The following is a 13,084-nucleotide window of genomic DNA, read 5'->3' as shown; positions in this document are numbered from 1 at the left end:
GGTTATGTGGTTTCTGCATGACAGAGAACCACCCCACTTCAACATTACAGTTCACCAACACCTCAAAAACATGTTCCCTGCTCATTGGGTAGGACATGGAGGCCCTGCAGCATGGCCTGCTAGATCACCAGTCTTAAACCCCCTGGATTTTTAGCTCTGGGGGCATCTGAAAAGCACTGTGTGTGCTGAACTAGTTCCTGATATGCAGACCTACAACAGCGTGTTCACGAAGCATATGATGCAATTCAGAGAGAGGATAGAACATACAGAGAAAGTGCGGCAGTCCACGATGCGACATGTGAACACGTGCATTGCATCCCCTGGAGGCCACTTTGAGCATCTGTTGTGACGTGGATGCAATGCAGCTGTGTATTATGTTTTGGGACAATTTGTTGTCATTGCACACATACCATCCATTTATGGACACGTGTTCATTAGGACCTTCTTTCCTCCATTTCTAGGCAGGAGTTCGTCCCTGCAGTTCATCGGTTTTATTAATGTTAACCCTGTATATAGAGTAAATGCACACCAACTGAGTCATTTGTTTCAGGTCTTTTCTACGTAGTTTCGTGATGCGAACAAAGTTTGTGTTTCATTATCTGTTCCTTTAAGAATTTTGACGTGTCTTAGTTATTGAAAATGAATTTTCTGTGAAGTGTGTGTTTTTAGAAAATCTGACCAGAAGAAAAATAAAAAAAGGGTTTATTGGCAATTAGAATTTTGTTATTTATATTTAACGACTTCGGAACCACTGAACATCAAGAATATGGTATTATCTGCAAATGAACTTCAAGCAGCAAACACTGACGCTAAGTATTAGAACTCAATATTGTTTACATCTCTCATTTTCCATTAAATCATGTGCTGAAATAGCTGTAATTAAAGCTAAAACTGCACAAAGAGGTGATCCCAAGAGATGAGTATTGAAGCATTATGAAGCTACATGAAATTATTTAGAGGTTCTAAATAGGCAAGTATTGCAATAAATGTAGCTTATTTGGAAAGTGTAAAGTTCTAATTGGTTTGTACACCTGGGTTTTTTATATCTCAGATACTCTGAGGAGAGCTGGAGAGTTATAATTGTGGATGTCGTATGGGAGCTTAGTGTAAAAAATTTAGAAGACTAATGCTGTTTATATTTCAGCTGAAGAAGAAAAAAAAGACACCAGTATTCAGATGGGGCAAGAAAGGGAAAAAAAGGATGCGTATATAACAACTGTGGACAGATAATTTCAAAGAAGGTAGAAAATAAAAAAAATATTCAAACTGTATTCAAACCGGAATTTAGAAGAAGAAGAAAGATAAGTACATTAGAGACAAGAAAGTCTGCGTCTTTTAGTTTTTGTTCTTGGTAAAAACTGTTACGCACTGTATCAATATGACTATTACAGAGGAGAATGCAGACAGCACTGATAATTATTGTACAACTAAAGCAACAGTGAGCGTACTTTTTGAATTATTCAAATGATAAATTCAGCATAATCTTGTTAAATAAACTTAGTACATTAAATACCTTTAGACATAAATAAACGCAAATTCGTTCTACTTGGCCAGACAGCTTAATTATTTGCACTTGACTCACCTTGTAACTGTGACGACACCAATTCTTCCATCAACAGTTCCATATAATATCTGGTCATCACTTCCAGGAAATGGAAACAGCACTGATGGCACAGACTCTAACTCTACACTGTGTAAGAGATCATGTCGATCCAATACCCGCAAAATTCTGTCTTCACATGCCAAAACTGCCAACAACTTATTGTTACCCTGCAGATGGATGTCAGAAAAATTCTTTCTAATTTTCACTGAGTATACATTATTTTGATGTAGTTACAGAAGATGAAACAGATTACAGCACATAATATTGAAATTTACAAGTAAAGTAACTGGATTTGCTCAACATTCAGGTTTCACACAGATTATTTTAACTCATATCTGCCTTTCCCTACATGCCATGCCTAGCCACCCAGGATAAGATTAATTTTCAGACAATCTTCAATAGCTGCAAGTACATATACAGCCCATAATTTTTTTTTTTTCAAAATCTGGACTTAGCGAGTTCTGAGTTGGTAGCAGTCAGGAGACATGCTTTGCATCCAGCAAAACAATGTTGCATATAGCAGCACAATAATAGCCACTGGTGAATACTGTGCTTCGTTTTGTTTTGCTGTGTTTGCCTGTTTCCACTAAAATGTGTGACTGAATGCTTCCTTGTGATCACAGGCACTACTTGTGATTCCTAGCAACAGAACACTCATTGTTTGCAATGAGTACTTGGGGCATAGCAGAAAGCATTAATACAGCAGCTGCACTGCTTGTAGAAGGTGGGATATATTCCCTTTGTGCTTGTCCTATACTTGCACTTGTAAATGTGCAGGGAGATTGCTTGTATCCCACACCCCCTCTGAATAGTATTCAAGAAAAAGTTTACAGATTGATTAAGATTTCCTTCTGATAGCCAATTCACATTTTTGATGACATACTTAAGATAATGATTATATGCTGTTCAAGGCCACACCATTAACATTTTATTTAATTGTATTTAACATACTTTTTGACAAGAAGCAACACAATAAATTCAGTATGAAAGTGTTTGAAGTCTTAGACTCTATTAAACTGAGAGGCTTGGGCCAGTTTCAATACCAGCCTAAAGCCTCTGTCGGTATCTGACGATCCCTATTATGCCACTGCATTCTGTTCCTTGTGTCGAAATAAAATCTTCGTGTCAAAAATTTTAGAATCTCCTTACCTCCACATACTCATGCCACAAAAATTAAATTCTGATCAATATTTTATTTTCTGCAAACAAAGTGGTTTGAAAAGAGGTTATAAGACGAATATCAACAAAATTAAGACAATGATATGGGAATGTACTTGAATTAAATCTTGTGTTGGTTAGGGAATTAAACTAAAAATGAGAAACTAAAAGTAGTAGATGAGTTTGGCTATTTGGGGTGCAAAATAACCGATTTTGACTTGCGTAGAGATGACATAAAATGCAAATTGGAAATAGCAAACAAATCATTTCTGAAAAAGATATTTTTTTACAGCAAATGTTAAGTGTAGGAAGTATTTTCTTAAGGCATTCGTCTGGAGTGTAGCCTTGTACGGAAATGGAATATGGGCGGTAAACAGTCCAGACAGGAAAGAGAATAGAAGTTTTTCAAATGTGGCGAATCAGAAGAATGTGAAGATTAGACTGGTAGATCAAGCAACTGTTAAGGAGGTACCAAATCAAACTGGGGAAAAAAGAGGCAGAACCTGACTAAAGGAAGGGATTGGTTGACAGGGCATATCCTAGACATCCAGTGTTTCATCAATTGGGGAAGTGCTGGAGGAAGATAAAGGCGGGAATACAGGAAGCAGGTCCAAATGTACGTTGTTTGCACTACATGGATGAAGAGCCTCGCACAGGAGAGCATGGAGAGCGTATTCAAACCAAGCTTTAGACTGAAGGCCGCATCATACAATAATATGTGCATGTTTTCTTGTATGTAAGCTTCATAGATCTAATCTGCTGGTTTGAAATAAAATAACAAAACAATAAAAAAAGTCAATTTAGTTTTTCAAATACAGTTGTGCCATTCTACCAGTACTTTGTCCCAATAAATGTTTCTTTGTTTGTCTGTGTGTGTGTGTGTGTGTGTGTGTGTGTGTGTGTGTGTGTGTCGAGAGAGAGAGAGAGAGAGAGAGAGAGAGAGAGAGAGAGTCTTCAAGGATTCTCGGTGCAGTAAACCATCACAGAACATCAATAAAAATGTTTTTGGCTTATAATCAGCATAATTTCAAATAAAACACTCAAGCTTTCAATAGCTGTCTCCGCCATCATCGTCAGGAGTTGAAATTACCAACTGATTATTGGTGATTGCAACTTTTGGTGACATTGGTGGAAACAGCTACTGAAAGCTGAAGTGTTGTATTCAAAATTATGTGGCTTGTAAACCAAGAAGATATTATTAAAGCATGCCACTGCAAAAAACTCTGAGGACAAATTAAAGAACAATATTTGGTACACAGAGGGATCCAAAAAAATTTATCCACTGTTTAAAAGTCCATAACTGGCAAACTAATTGACGGAGTTGTCTCATCTTTGGTAGTGTAATAGTTTGTAGTTCCGGCAATCGCCACACAAGCGTTGTATTGCTTTGTTTTGTTCTGTCAGATGACAGTCACCAGATAGTCAGTGTTTTGTTCTTAGTTGCACCTAGTTATTCGAGTAAACATGGCTGGCGCAAGGCTTACATTCGATGAAAGGAAGTCAGTTTTGAAGTGGTATTTTAAGTACAAAAACATTAATAAGGTTCAACGGCAATGGCGAAATGAGTATCAAACAGAGCCACCGACTTGTTTAACGATTCGTCGCATTCGAGGCAAATTTGAAGCCGAAGGCAGTGTTAAAGATGTACACAAACAACGATCTGGACAACCTGTAATAGTAACAAGTCCAACTAACTCCCGTTGTGTGTTACAACAATTTACTCACTAACCACAGAAGTCTGTGAGACAGTGCCCATGAAACTGGAGTGAGTCGCTCAAGTGTTTGGTGAATTTTGAAGACAGCAAAGTGGAAGTGCTACATCCGACGATTGCTACATGCAATGAACGAGGATGACCCAGATTGTAGAATGGAGTACTGCGAGTGGTTTACTAACATGGTGCGCAATGATGAAGAGTTTGCAGAGATGATTGTGTGGTCTGATGAGGCACAGTTCAAACTCAATGGTACAGTAAATCACCACAATTGCATCTACTGGGCCTCTGAAAATCTGAACATCCATGTAGACAAAGCCGTGAATTTGCCAGGAGTAAATGTGTGGTGTGGGTTGTCTTACCGGGGCTTGATTGGGCCATTCTTCTTTGACAGCACAGTTACCGGTGAGGTGTACCTTCAGAAGCTTCAGATATCCATTTTACCTGCCATTCGAGACTTTTATGGAGACGGAAAAGTTTACTTTCAACAAGATGGTGCCCCAGCCCACTACCAAAATCGTGTTAGGGTGTATCTCGACGAAAATCTACCAGGAAGATGGATAGGCCGTAGAGGTGCTGTGGAGTAACCACCATGTTCCCCAGACCTAACTCCTCTGGACTTTTACTTGTGGGGAACACTAAAGGACGTCGTTTATCGACAAAAGCCACGCACATTGGATGAGCTTCGTGAATCCATCATACATTCATGTGCAAATATCCAACTGAACACGTTTCAGTCAGTAGTTCGTGCTGCAGTTTGGTGGCATCATTTGTGTGTGGATGTTAATGGTGACCATTTCTAACACTTACAGTGGTATCTTTAAGTTGGACTTTAAGCTACACTTTCGCCAAAAATGAGACAACTCCATCAATTAGTTTGCAAGTTATGGACTTTTAAACAGTGGATACATTTTTTTGGACCCCTCTGTATTTCTAATTAATTTTCTTGTTCTTACTATGCACCCCACAGCACTGCACAATATATAACACATATGCAAGCATTATTAAAATCAGAAATAGTCACCTTTTCTGCCCCCAGAGCAATGACATCAACTATGCGATCTCCACAAAGAAAAGAATTAACATCTTTACAGTCAAAATATTGATTATATGCATGATCCCCACACACTAAAAGATTGCTTCCACAGACATACCTGAAACAAATCAGTATAAGTAATAACTATTAGAAGATAATAAAAGAGAAATTATAATTATCACACAGCTGTTAATGAAAGCTCTCATGAGCAACTGGTTTGCAATTAAATGTTGACTAAACAAAAATTTTGCGCTCATTTACACTCCCAAAGGCAATGACATCTTGAAAATTAAAAATGTAACATTTGGACAAATAAAAGAACTGAAATATCCCAGCATCCTCTTTGACTGTGTAAATAATCAAAATATGAAATGAAAAGTATATTTCACAATGCCCATAAGACATATCATGCTTTGTGGTATAAGTCAAAGAACAGAGATAGCTCTAGTAAAATCAAAATATGAATATTTAAGTCAGCTGAACAACCAGTTCTTGCTAGCATATCTACTAAATCATTAACAAATCTGACCTGAAGTGCAATATAAGTCAATGTCACTTTTTGCAATGCTCTTTCAAAATATCTACGTTTCATAATCAGCAAAAGGGGTATTCTTTCCAACTGACAATAGCACAAGCCATTAATAACAAGCTCCTTCCTCAGTCAGCAGCATCTATATGTCTTAAGGGGAAAAGTAAACAACTGACTGCTGACGAAGCAGCATAGACTTCACACTCCCTCAATACACTTTGGAAGAAGTGTGCATGGCTTGTATGGTCACTACATGTAACAAAGCACTTCATATCCTCAAACAACTACTACCGTCTGCACCTTGTCTAGTACTGTACTTGACAAACAAACCACTGATAATAGCTACTGATGCATCTCGTCTAGTCTTGTACTCGCCAAACAAACCACTGATAATAGCTACTGATGCATCTCGTCTAAGTAAAATAACGTGCAAACAGAAAAAGTGGTACCGGTGATTATTTATGCTGTAAGCCAAATCTGTATCTATCTCTGTGCTGTCAGCTTTCGTCTTCTGACGGACCACAAAACTCAGTTCACAAATTTCAGTCTTCAATCTGTTTTATCAGATAAGACAGCTCAACACTTACACTGGTGGGCTCTGCTTTTATCAGCATGTGATTATCAAATAGGGTTAAAGCCTACCAGCTGTCACGTCATTGCATACACACTACAAACTTCCAGACGGTCCAGGCCACGAGTCTGATTAATAGGAAGTCATATGTATCAAGAGGCATACCACTCATTGCAAGAATTTCATTCACCATAACCACAATTGCTGCAAAATGAGGGGAAAAAATAATGATACCATGCTTTGACAGGTCTTGAACTGAGTGAGGTTAGGCTAGTGCCAGATCACTTACCAGTAAGGGCCATCTTGATGTTAAAAGTCCAATTTTCCTTAAGGCTTTTCTTAACTGCACAAAATGATTTGTGACTACTTGACACAGAAACTTAGACTCAACAGGTGGTTGTTCAACTCACCCTCAACTCTCTCTCCTTCTTTTTCTCAGCAATAGACAGCGAGACTGAGTGCCTTGCTAACTCATGTTTGTATTGTATTCCTCAACGGGTTCTTCCCTTATGTGTCATATCAGGAGGGGGGGATATTGTATCCAATAATGACAATGGTAGGGACACAGGCGGCAAGGATTGTCGAAATGGACCACCAGTGGCACTTTGTTCCATTGACTTACATTGACAGAGATCCTCCAAGAAGTGAACACACCCCTGCCTCCACACAGAGCCACGTGGTGCTAACCAGAGGTGCCTCGGATGGTATACGTGGGCCTACGCAACAAAGCATAAGGATATTCATGTTCTTACTAGCAAGAAGTTATTTCACTATGTTCCAGCCTGTCCCATGTACTTACTATAGGCTATTGTGTTGCCCGGATTCTCGCTTACTGTTTACCGACAACTACTGTGCACTGGATTTGTACTTTGAGTAAATTGCTCTTGCGCTTCATTTTCAATAAACATGATGTGCACCACATTACAACAAATGGGTTCACATATTTTATGGAGAACCTTTCTTTCAAACAACATTCTGTCCAGTTTACACTTTTGGTACTTTAGGTAGCACATCCACACACAACAGCTAGTTGGATCTGCCTTTTATAGGTGTTTTTCCGCCCCCTTGGCTAAATGGTCGGAACATCTGATACCGTGCAGTGGGCCAGACATTTTCTCCACTTGAGGATTGGGTATTGTGTTGTCATCATCATCATTTCATCATCTACATGCAAGTCACCCAATGTGGCATCAACTGAAAAGACTTGCAATTCAACAGCTGGTGGAGAATCCTGGTCACCAATGCCATATGACCATTTCATTTGATTTCATTTATAGATGTTTCATTTATAATTTGTTGAAGGACTTCTTGTCATGAGGGTAGAATGAAGGCAACTGTAGCTTTGGTTGTCAGCTTGTGATCTCACACGTATTTTGGCTCGGCAGGAAGGTAGCTGTCCGAATACATCACCCCGTAATTTGAATTCTTGTATTTGCAGGTATGGTCCCGTAATTTGAATTCTTGTATTTGCAGGTATGGTTCACATGCAGGATGGAAATATACCGTAGAAGTGGCCCTGGCACCCACTTCAGGCTCTGTTTAGTCTCATATACAGTGAAACCCCCGTAAACAAACGGCTATATCACCTGTGTCCGAAATTCAAAAATACCACAATCATTAAAGCTAGCGAGTTTGACAGGGAGTGCTATACACGACAAGGATTCCACCTCAACAACCAAGGAAGAAGATTAATCTCGAAACTGTTTACCAAAACTGTGAGTAAAGAAATGGCCACCTTAACAGTAATACCGCTGGACCAGGGAAACCTGTAAAACCTGCTGGTCTGTCTGGCAAAATATTAACAGATATGCTCCAGCAGGATCAAAATAACCTTCAAACCATTCATTCTGAGTCCAGGAAACTAGATGTATCCAAACGTTGTCAAAATGGGGCCTGGCTACCAGCAGTAGACTTACAAACAACTCAAGATATCAGCTGTATAGAAGTGCCCTTAAGAAGACAATCTGAACCCTCATCTTTACTGCCCAGGGTTAGCAAACATAGTCTTCTGTTCTTACATATTAATATACAGTCTTTAAGAAAGAAGTTGGAAGAATTGCAGTACTGGTTAGAAACTTCCAACTGTGGTATACTTAGTGTAAATGAGCACTGGCTATATTCATCAGAAATTGACCTCAATATTCCATTTGGTTTCTCCTTAGCTAGTAGTTACTGCAGATCAACAATTGGACATGGGGGTGTTGCAATATATATTAAGAATAGACTAAATCTACAATAATTTACTATTGATGTCACAGACCTGTGTATAGACACCATCTTTGAGGCCGCAGTTGTACATATACCTAAACATAATATTATTGTTGCATCTGTGTATCGCACACCATCTTCTAGTGAATATGAATTTATGGTAAATTTAAAAAAGCTGTTAGTCTTACTAACTAAGCCTAAATATAAATACCAAAGAATCTTAATTTTTGGTGATACTAATATGGATATCAGGGTACAGAGTCATATCATATTGGAATTCTTGGATAGCCTAAGAGCTTTTGATTGCTATTGTCTAAATGATAAGACTACAAGATATAATGCATGCTTAGACAATATAATAAGTAATATCCACGAAAATAATGTTGAAATTGGAGTAGTGAAGTTAGGCCTAGCTGACCATGATGGCCTATGGATTACAGTTCCAGTCAGCATTCCAGATGAACAACACAAAACTGTTAGACCTATGAATGAATGCAACATAAGAGAGTTTAGAACTAGATTAAGGTCAGTTAACTGGAATGACATCTTATACAAAGATATGTGTGTGAATAACACGAGCAAATTATTTATAGAGGAAATTGCAAGAATATTTGATGAGTGTTGTCCCAGATTAGTAAAAAGACAGAATAATAACCAAGCTCATAAACCACAGAGACTAAATAATTGGTTTACACCATACCTCAACAGCATCAGGATCATGCTTCTTATGTTTAAGGACAGATCTCATAACAGCAACGAGTACAAAGAGATGTACATGAGAATAAGAAAAATTTATAGATCTGAAATAAGTTTGGCAAAACATAGGGCAAATGATAACTATATTCTTAAATCCAGAAACAGCTGTAAAGCTGCCTGGGAAGTAATTAAAAGTGAAATAAATAGACCAACAACTCAACTAGCTACACCCATAGCCCCAGATATCTTAAACTCACACTTTGTTAACTTCAGTTTACAACAAGATTTCTCTCCCCTCAGTGCCATTCTTGATGCTAAAACTCTTTTAGGTTCAAATAAGTATGTAGTCCATAAATTCTGCTGGGCAACAGTAACTGAAAATGATGTTAGCAAAGCAATAGGCAAACTAAGTAGTTCCAGAGCAGAGGACTTCTATGATCTGTCAAACTTTGTCATAAAGAAGATATCAAGTGATCTTCTGCCCCCTCTAACCACTCTCATTAACCGTATATTACAGCAAGGGATTTTCCCCGAATGTTTGAAAATAGCAGTAACTATTCCCATATTTAAGAAAGGAGATAAATCAAACCCAAGTAACTATCGCCCTATCTCATTAATCCCAATAATATCTAAAATAATCGGAGACTGTGTTCACCAACAAATGAATCACTATTTTGAGAGGAATAATTTGTTAAGTAACTCACAGTATTGTTAGTGATATATATGATGGCTTTGAAAATAAATTAATCTCATGTGCTACTCTCCTAGACCTGAGTAAAGCATTTGACACTGTATCTCATAGTACTTTGATCATGAAATTAAGACACTATGGCATGGAAGAGGACACCCTGAAATTATTAGAATCCTACTTAAGCAACAGAGTACAATTTGTTAGTGTAAATGGGCAGCTGTTGTTATAACCTTTAAGCACTAATAATTTGCGTGGATATGCAAAAGTAGAAACACTAGCGGGTTACATACTACTGACTCCGCATCTGTCATTCGACTGCCGTGCCGTGACATGCGGCCGGCGCCGTTCATAGCCAGGTGGCGATCCCGCGCTCGGCCGAGCTGCGGAGCGCCTCTATCGCCGTGTTCGCGTACTAATGTAGCGGCACTTTTGAATGTCGTGGCACTGTCACAACACTTTTCCCCCCTTGAAAAAAAACACTCACTTCCTTGGAGACACGGACACTGCAGAGACATCCATGGCCTCTTGGGAGGCCCCGAGAAGATCCCGCGGAGAAACACGAGAGTATGGTCGAAAATGTCCAGGACGGAAGCTTGCGCGTGGAACGTGCCTCCTGGACGAGATCATGGGTGAAAACTCCGGAGCAGCATCCATAAGTGTCGTGGACCTGGGGGTGTGCTCCAGCGAGATGGGTCCCCTTGTCCAGTACAAAAATCACGGAAGGCCTGCGAAGAGAACTGAGGGCCATTGTCCGTGACAATCGTGGATGGAAGACCATCTAGCGCAAAGATTTTGGACAAAGCCAGCGTCGTCGCCGCAGTGGTGGGCGACGGACATCGAACAACAAACAGAAACTTCGAGAAGGCGTCAATCAACAGTAGCCAATAAGTGCCGAGGAAGGGGCCGGCAAAGTCAGCGTGCACCCATTCCCACGGCTGCGCCGGATCAGGCCACGGAGAGGGCATAGTGCGAGGTGCAGCCAGTTGTTGAACACACTGATCACACGCAGCGACCATGTGGGCGATGTCCGAATCAATACCGGGCCAATAAACATGCCTGCGGGCCAGGGACTTAGTCCGAGAAATCCCCCAATGGCCCTCATGCAATAGTTTGGGAACAGCTTTGCGAAGAGAGGCTGGCACCACGACCCGTGGAGATGCGCCATCCGTGGCCAGAAGAACAACACCCTCACGAACAGACAGACGAAGGCGCAAGGCATGGTAGTTGCGAAGGGGATCCGATGCCCGGCCCTTGGTCCTGTCCGGCCAACCCCGTTGAACAAAACCGATCACCTGACGCAGGACCGGGTCCCGCGCAGTAGCCGACGCGACCTGCGAACCTGTAAGTGGAAAACCCTCGACCGCACGACGTTCTTCCTCATCAATGTGGAAACAGAGTAGTTCATCTCGATCGAAAACCGGGTCGGGGCCCATCGGCAAACGCGACAACGCGTTAGCGTTGGCGTGCTGGGCGATACTGAATCTCATAGTGAAAACGAGACAAGTATAAGGCCCAACGTTGCAGGCAGTGAGCTGCCTTATCCGGAAGCGACGCCGAGGGGCTGAACAGAGAGACCAGCGGCTTGTGGTCGGTGATGAGGTGAAACTTAGAACCATACAAAAAAACGCTGAACTTTTTTAGAGTATAAATGATAGCGAGCGCCTCCTTTTCGATTTGAGAGTAACGCTGTTGAGCATCGTTGAGGGTCTTGGAAACGTAGGCGATGGGTCGTTCCGACCCATCCTCATACCGATGGGCGAGAACAGCCCCTAGGCCATACTGTGACGCGTCAGTCGCCAGAACCAAGTGCTGACCCGGACGGAATGTGGCAAGACAAAGCGCCGACTGCAAATGAGCCTTCAGGCGGACAAAAGCCTGCTCACACTCGTCGGACCAACAGAAAGGAACGTTTTTGCATAACAGCTGATGCAGAGGATGAGCCACTGCCACCGCGGATGGAATGAATTTGTGATAATAAGCAACCTTGCCGAGAAACGCCTGAAGTTCTTTGACCGTAGACGGCCGGGGTAGAGCGGTAATGGCCGCAACATGCTGTCGTAGAGGACGGGACAAGTGGAAACCAAGATACACAATGGAGGGTTGGAAAAACTGTGACTTGTCCAGATTGCACTTCAACCCAGCTGAATGCAGGACCCGAAACAGTGAACGCAAATTGCGAAGGTGCTCCTCAGTGGAGGCCCCCGTGACAACAATGTCATCCAGGTAGTTGATGCAGCCAGGAACGGAAGCCGTGAGCTGTTCCAAAAACCGCTGAAAAATGGCTGGCGCGCTAGCGACGCCAAATGGTAACCGCTGGTACTGATACAACCCACAAGGAGTGTTGATGACGAGAAATTCCTTGGAAGACGCATCCAATGGCAACTGATGGTACGCCTCCGATAAGTCAAGTTTGGAAAAGAACTGGCCCCCAGCGAGCTTGGTAAATAACTCCTCAGGACGGGGAAGAGGATAAGTGTCAATGAAGCTCTGAGCGTTGACAGTGGCTTTAAAATCACCGCACAATCGCAGACTCCCGTTTGGTTTAGAAACCACCACGATGGGCGATGCCCATTCGCTGGAGGTAACAGGAAGGAGAATCCCTGAAGCTGTTAACCTGTCGATCTCAGCCTTGACAGGTGCGCGCAACGCCATCGGAATAGGGTGTGCCCGGAAAAACTTAGGGCGAGCTGTAGGTTTAAGAGTAATGTGGGCTTCAAAATCCTTGGCCCGACCCAGACCAGCAGAGAACACGGACGGGAATTCAGAACACAATCCATCCAGTTGTTGATACGGAATATCCTCAGATATGAGGTGCACATCATCATCAATGGAGAACCCGAACAACTGGAAAGCATCATAACCGAACAGGTTTTCCGTTCC

General features: G+C 41.3%; 1 protein-coding gene across 2 annotated transcripts in view; it reads right to left on the bottom strand.

Moving 5' to 3' along the window:
• LOC126198526 (Bardet-Biedl syndrome 7 protein homolog) overlaps window positions 1–13,084 on the bottom strand; it is a 137,225-nt gene that overhangs the window by 96,337 nt on the left and 27,804 nt on the right. For both annotated transcript variants that reach the window (XM_049934918.1, XM_049934920.1), the window contains 2 exons: window positions 5,498–5,627; window positions 1,583–1,770 (listed from right to left, as the gene is read on the bottom strand). In XM_049934918.1, coding sequence (XP_049790875.1) covers window positions 1,583–1,770; window positions 5,498–5,627 — 318 coding nt within the window. The remainder of the gene's footprint in view (window positions 1–1,582; window positions 1,771–5,497; window positions 5,628–13,084) is intronic.

This window comes from Schistocerca nitens, chromosome 8, assembly GCF_023898315.1.
Source record: "Schistocerca nitens isolate TAMUIC-IGC-003100 chromosome 8, iqSchNite1.1, whole genome shotgun sequence".
In the NCBI taxonomy this organism is placed as follows: domain Eukaryota; kingdom Metazoa; phylum Arthropoda; class Insecta; order Orthoptera; family Acrididae; genus Schistocerca; species Schistocerca nitens.
Note: the sequence above shows the minus strand (reverse complement) of the source record. Positions and strands in the feature narration are given on the sequence as shown.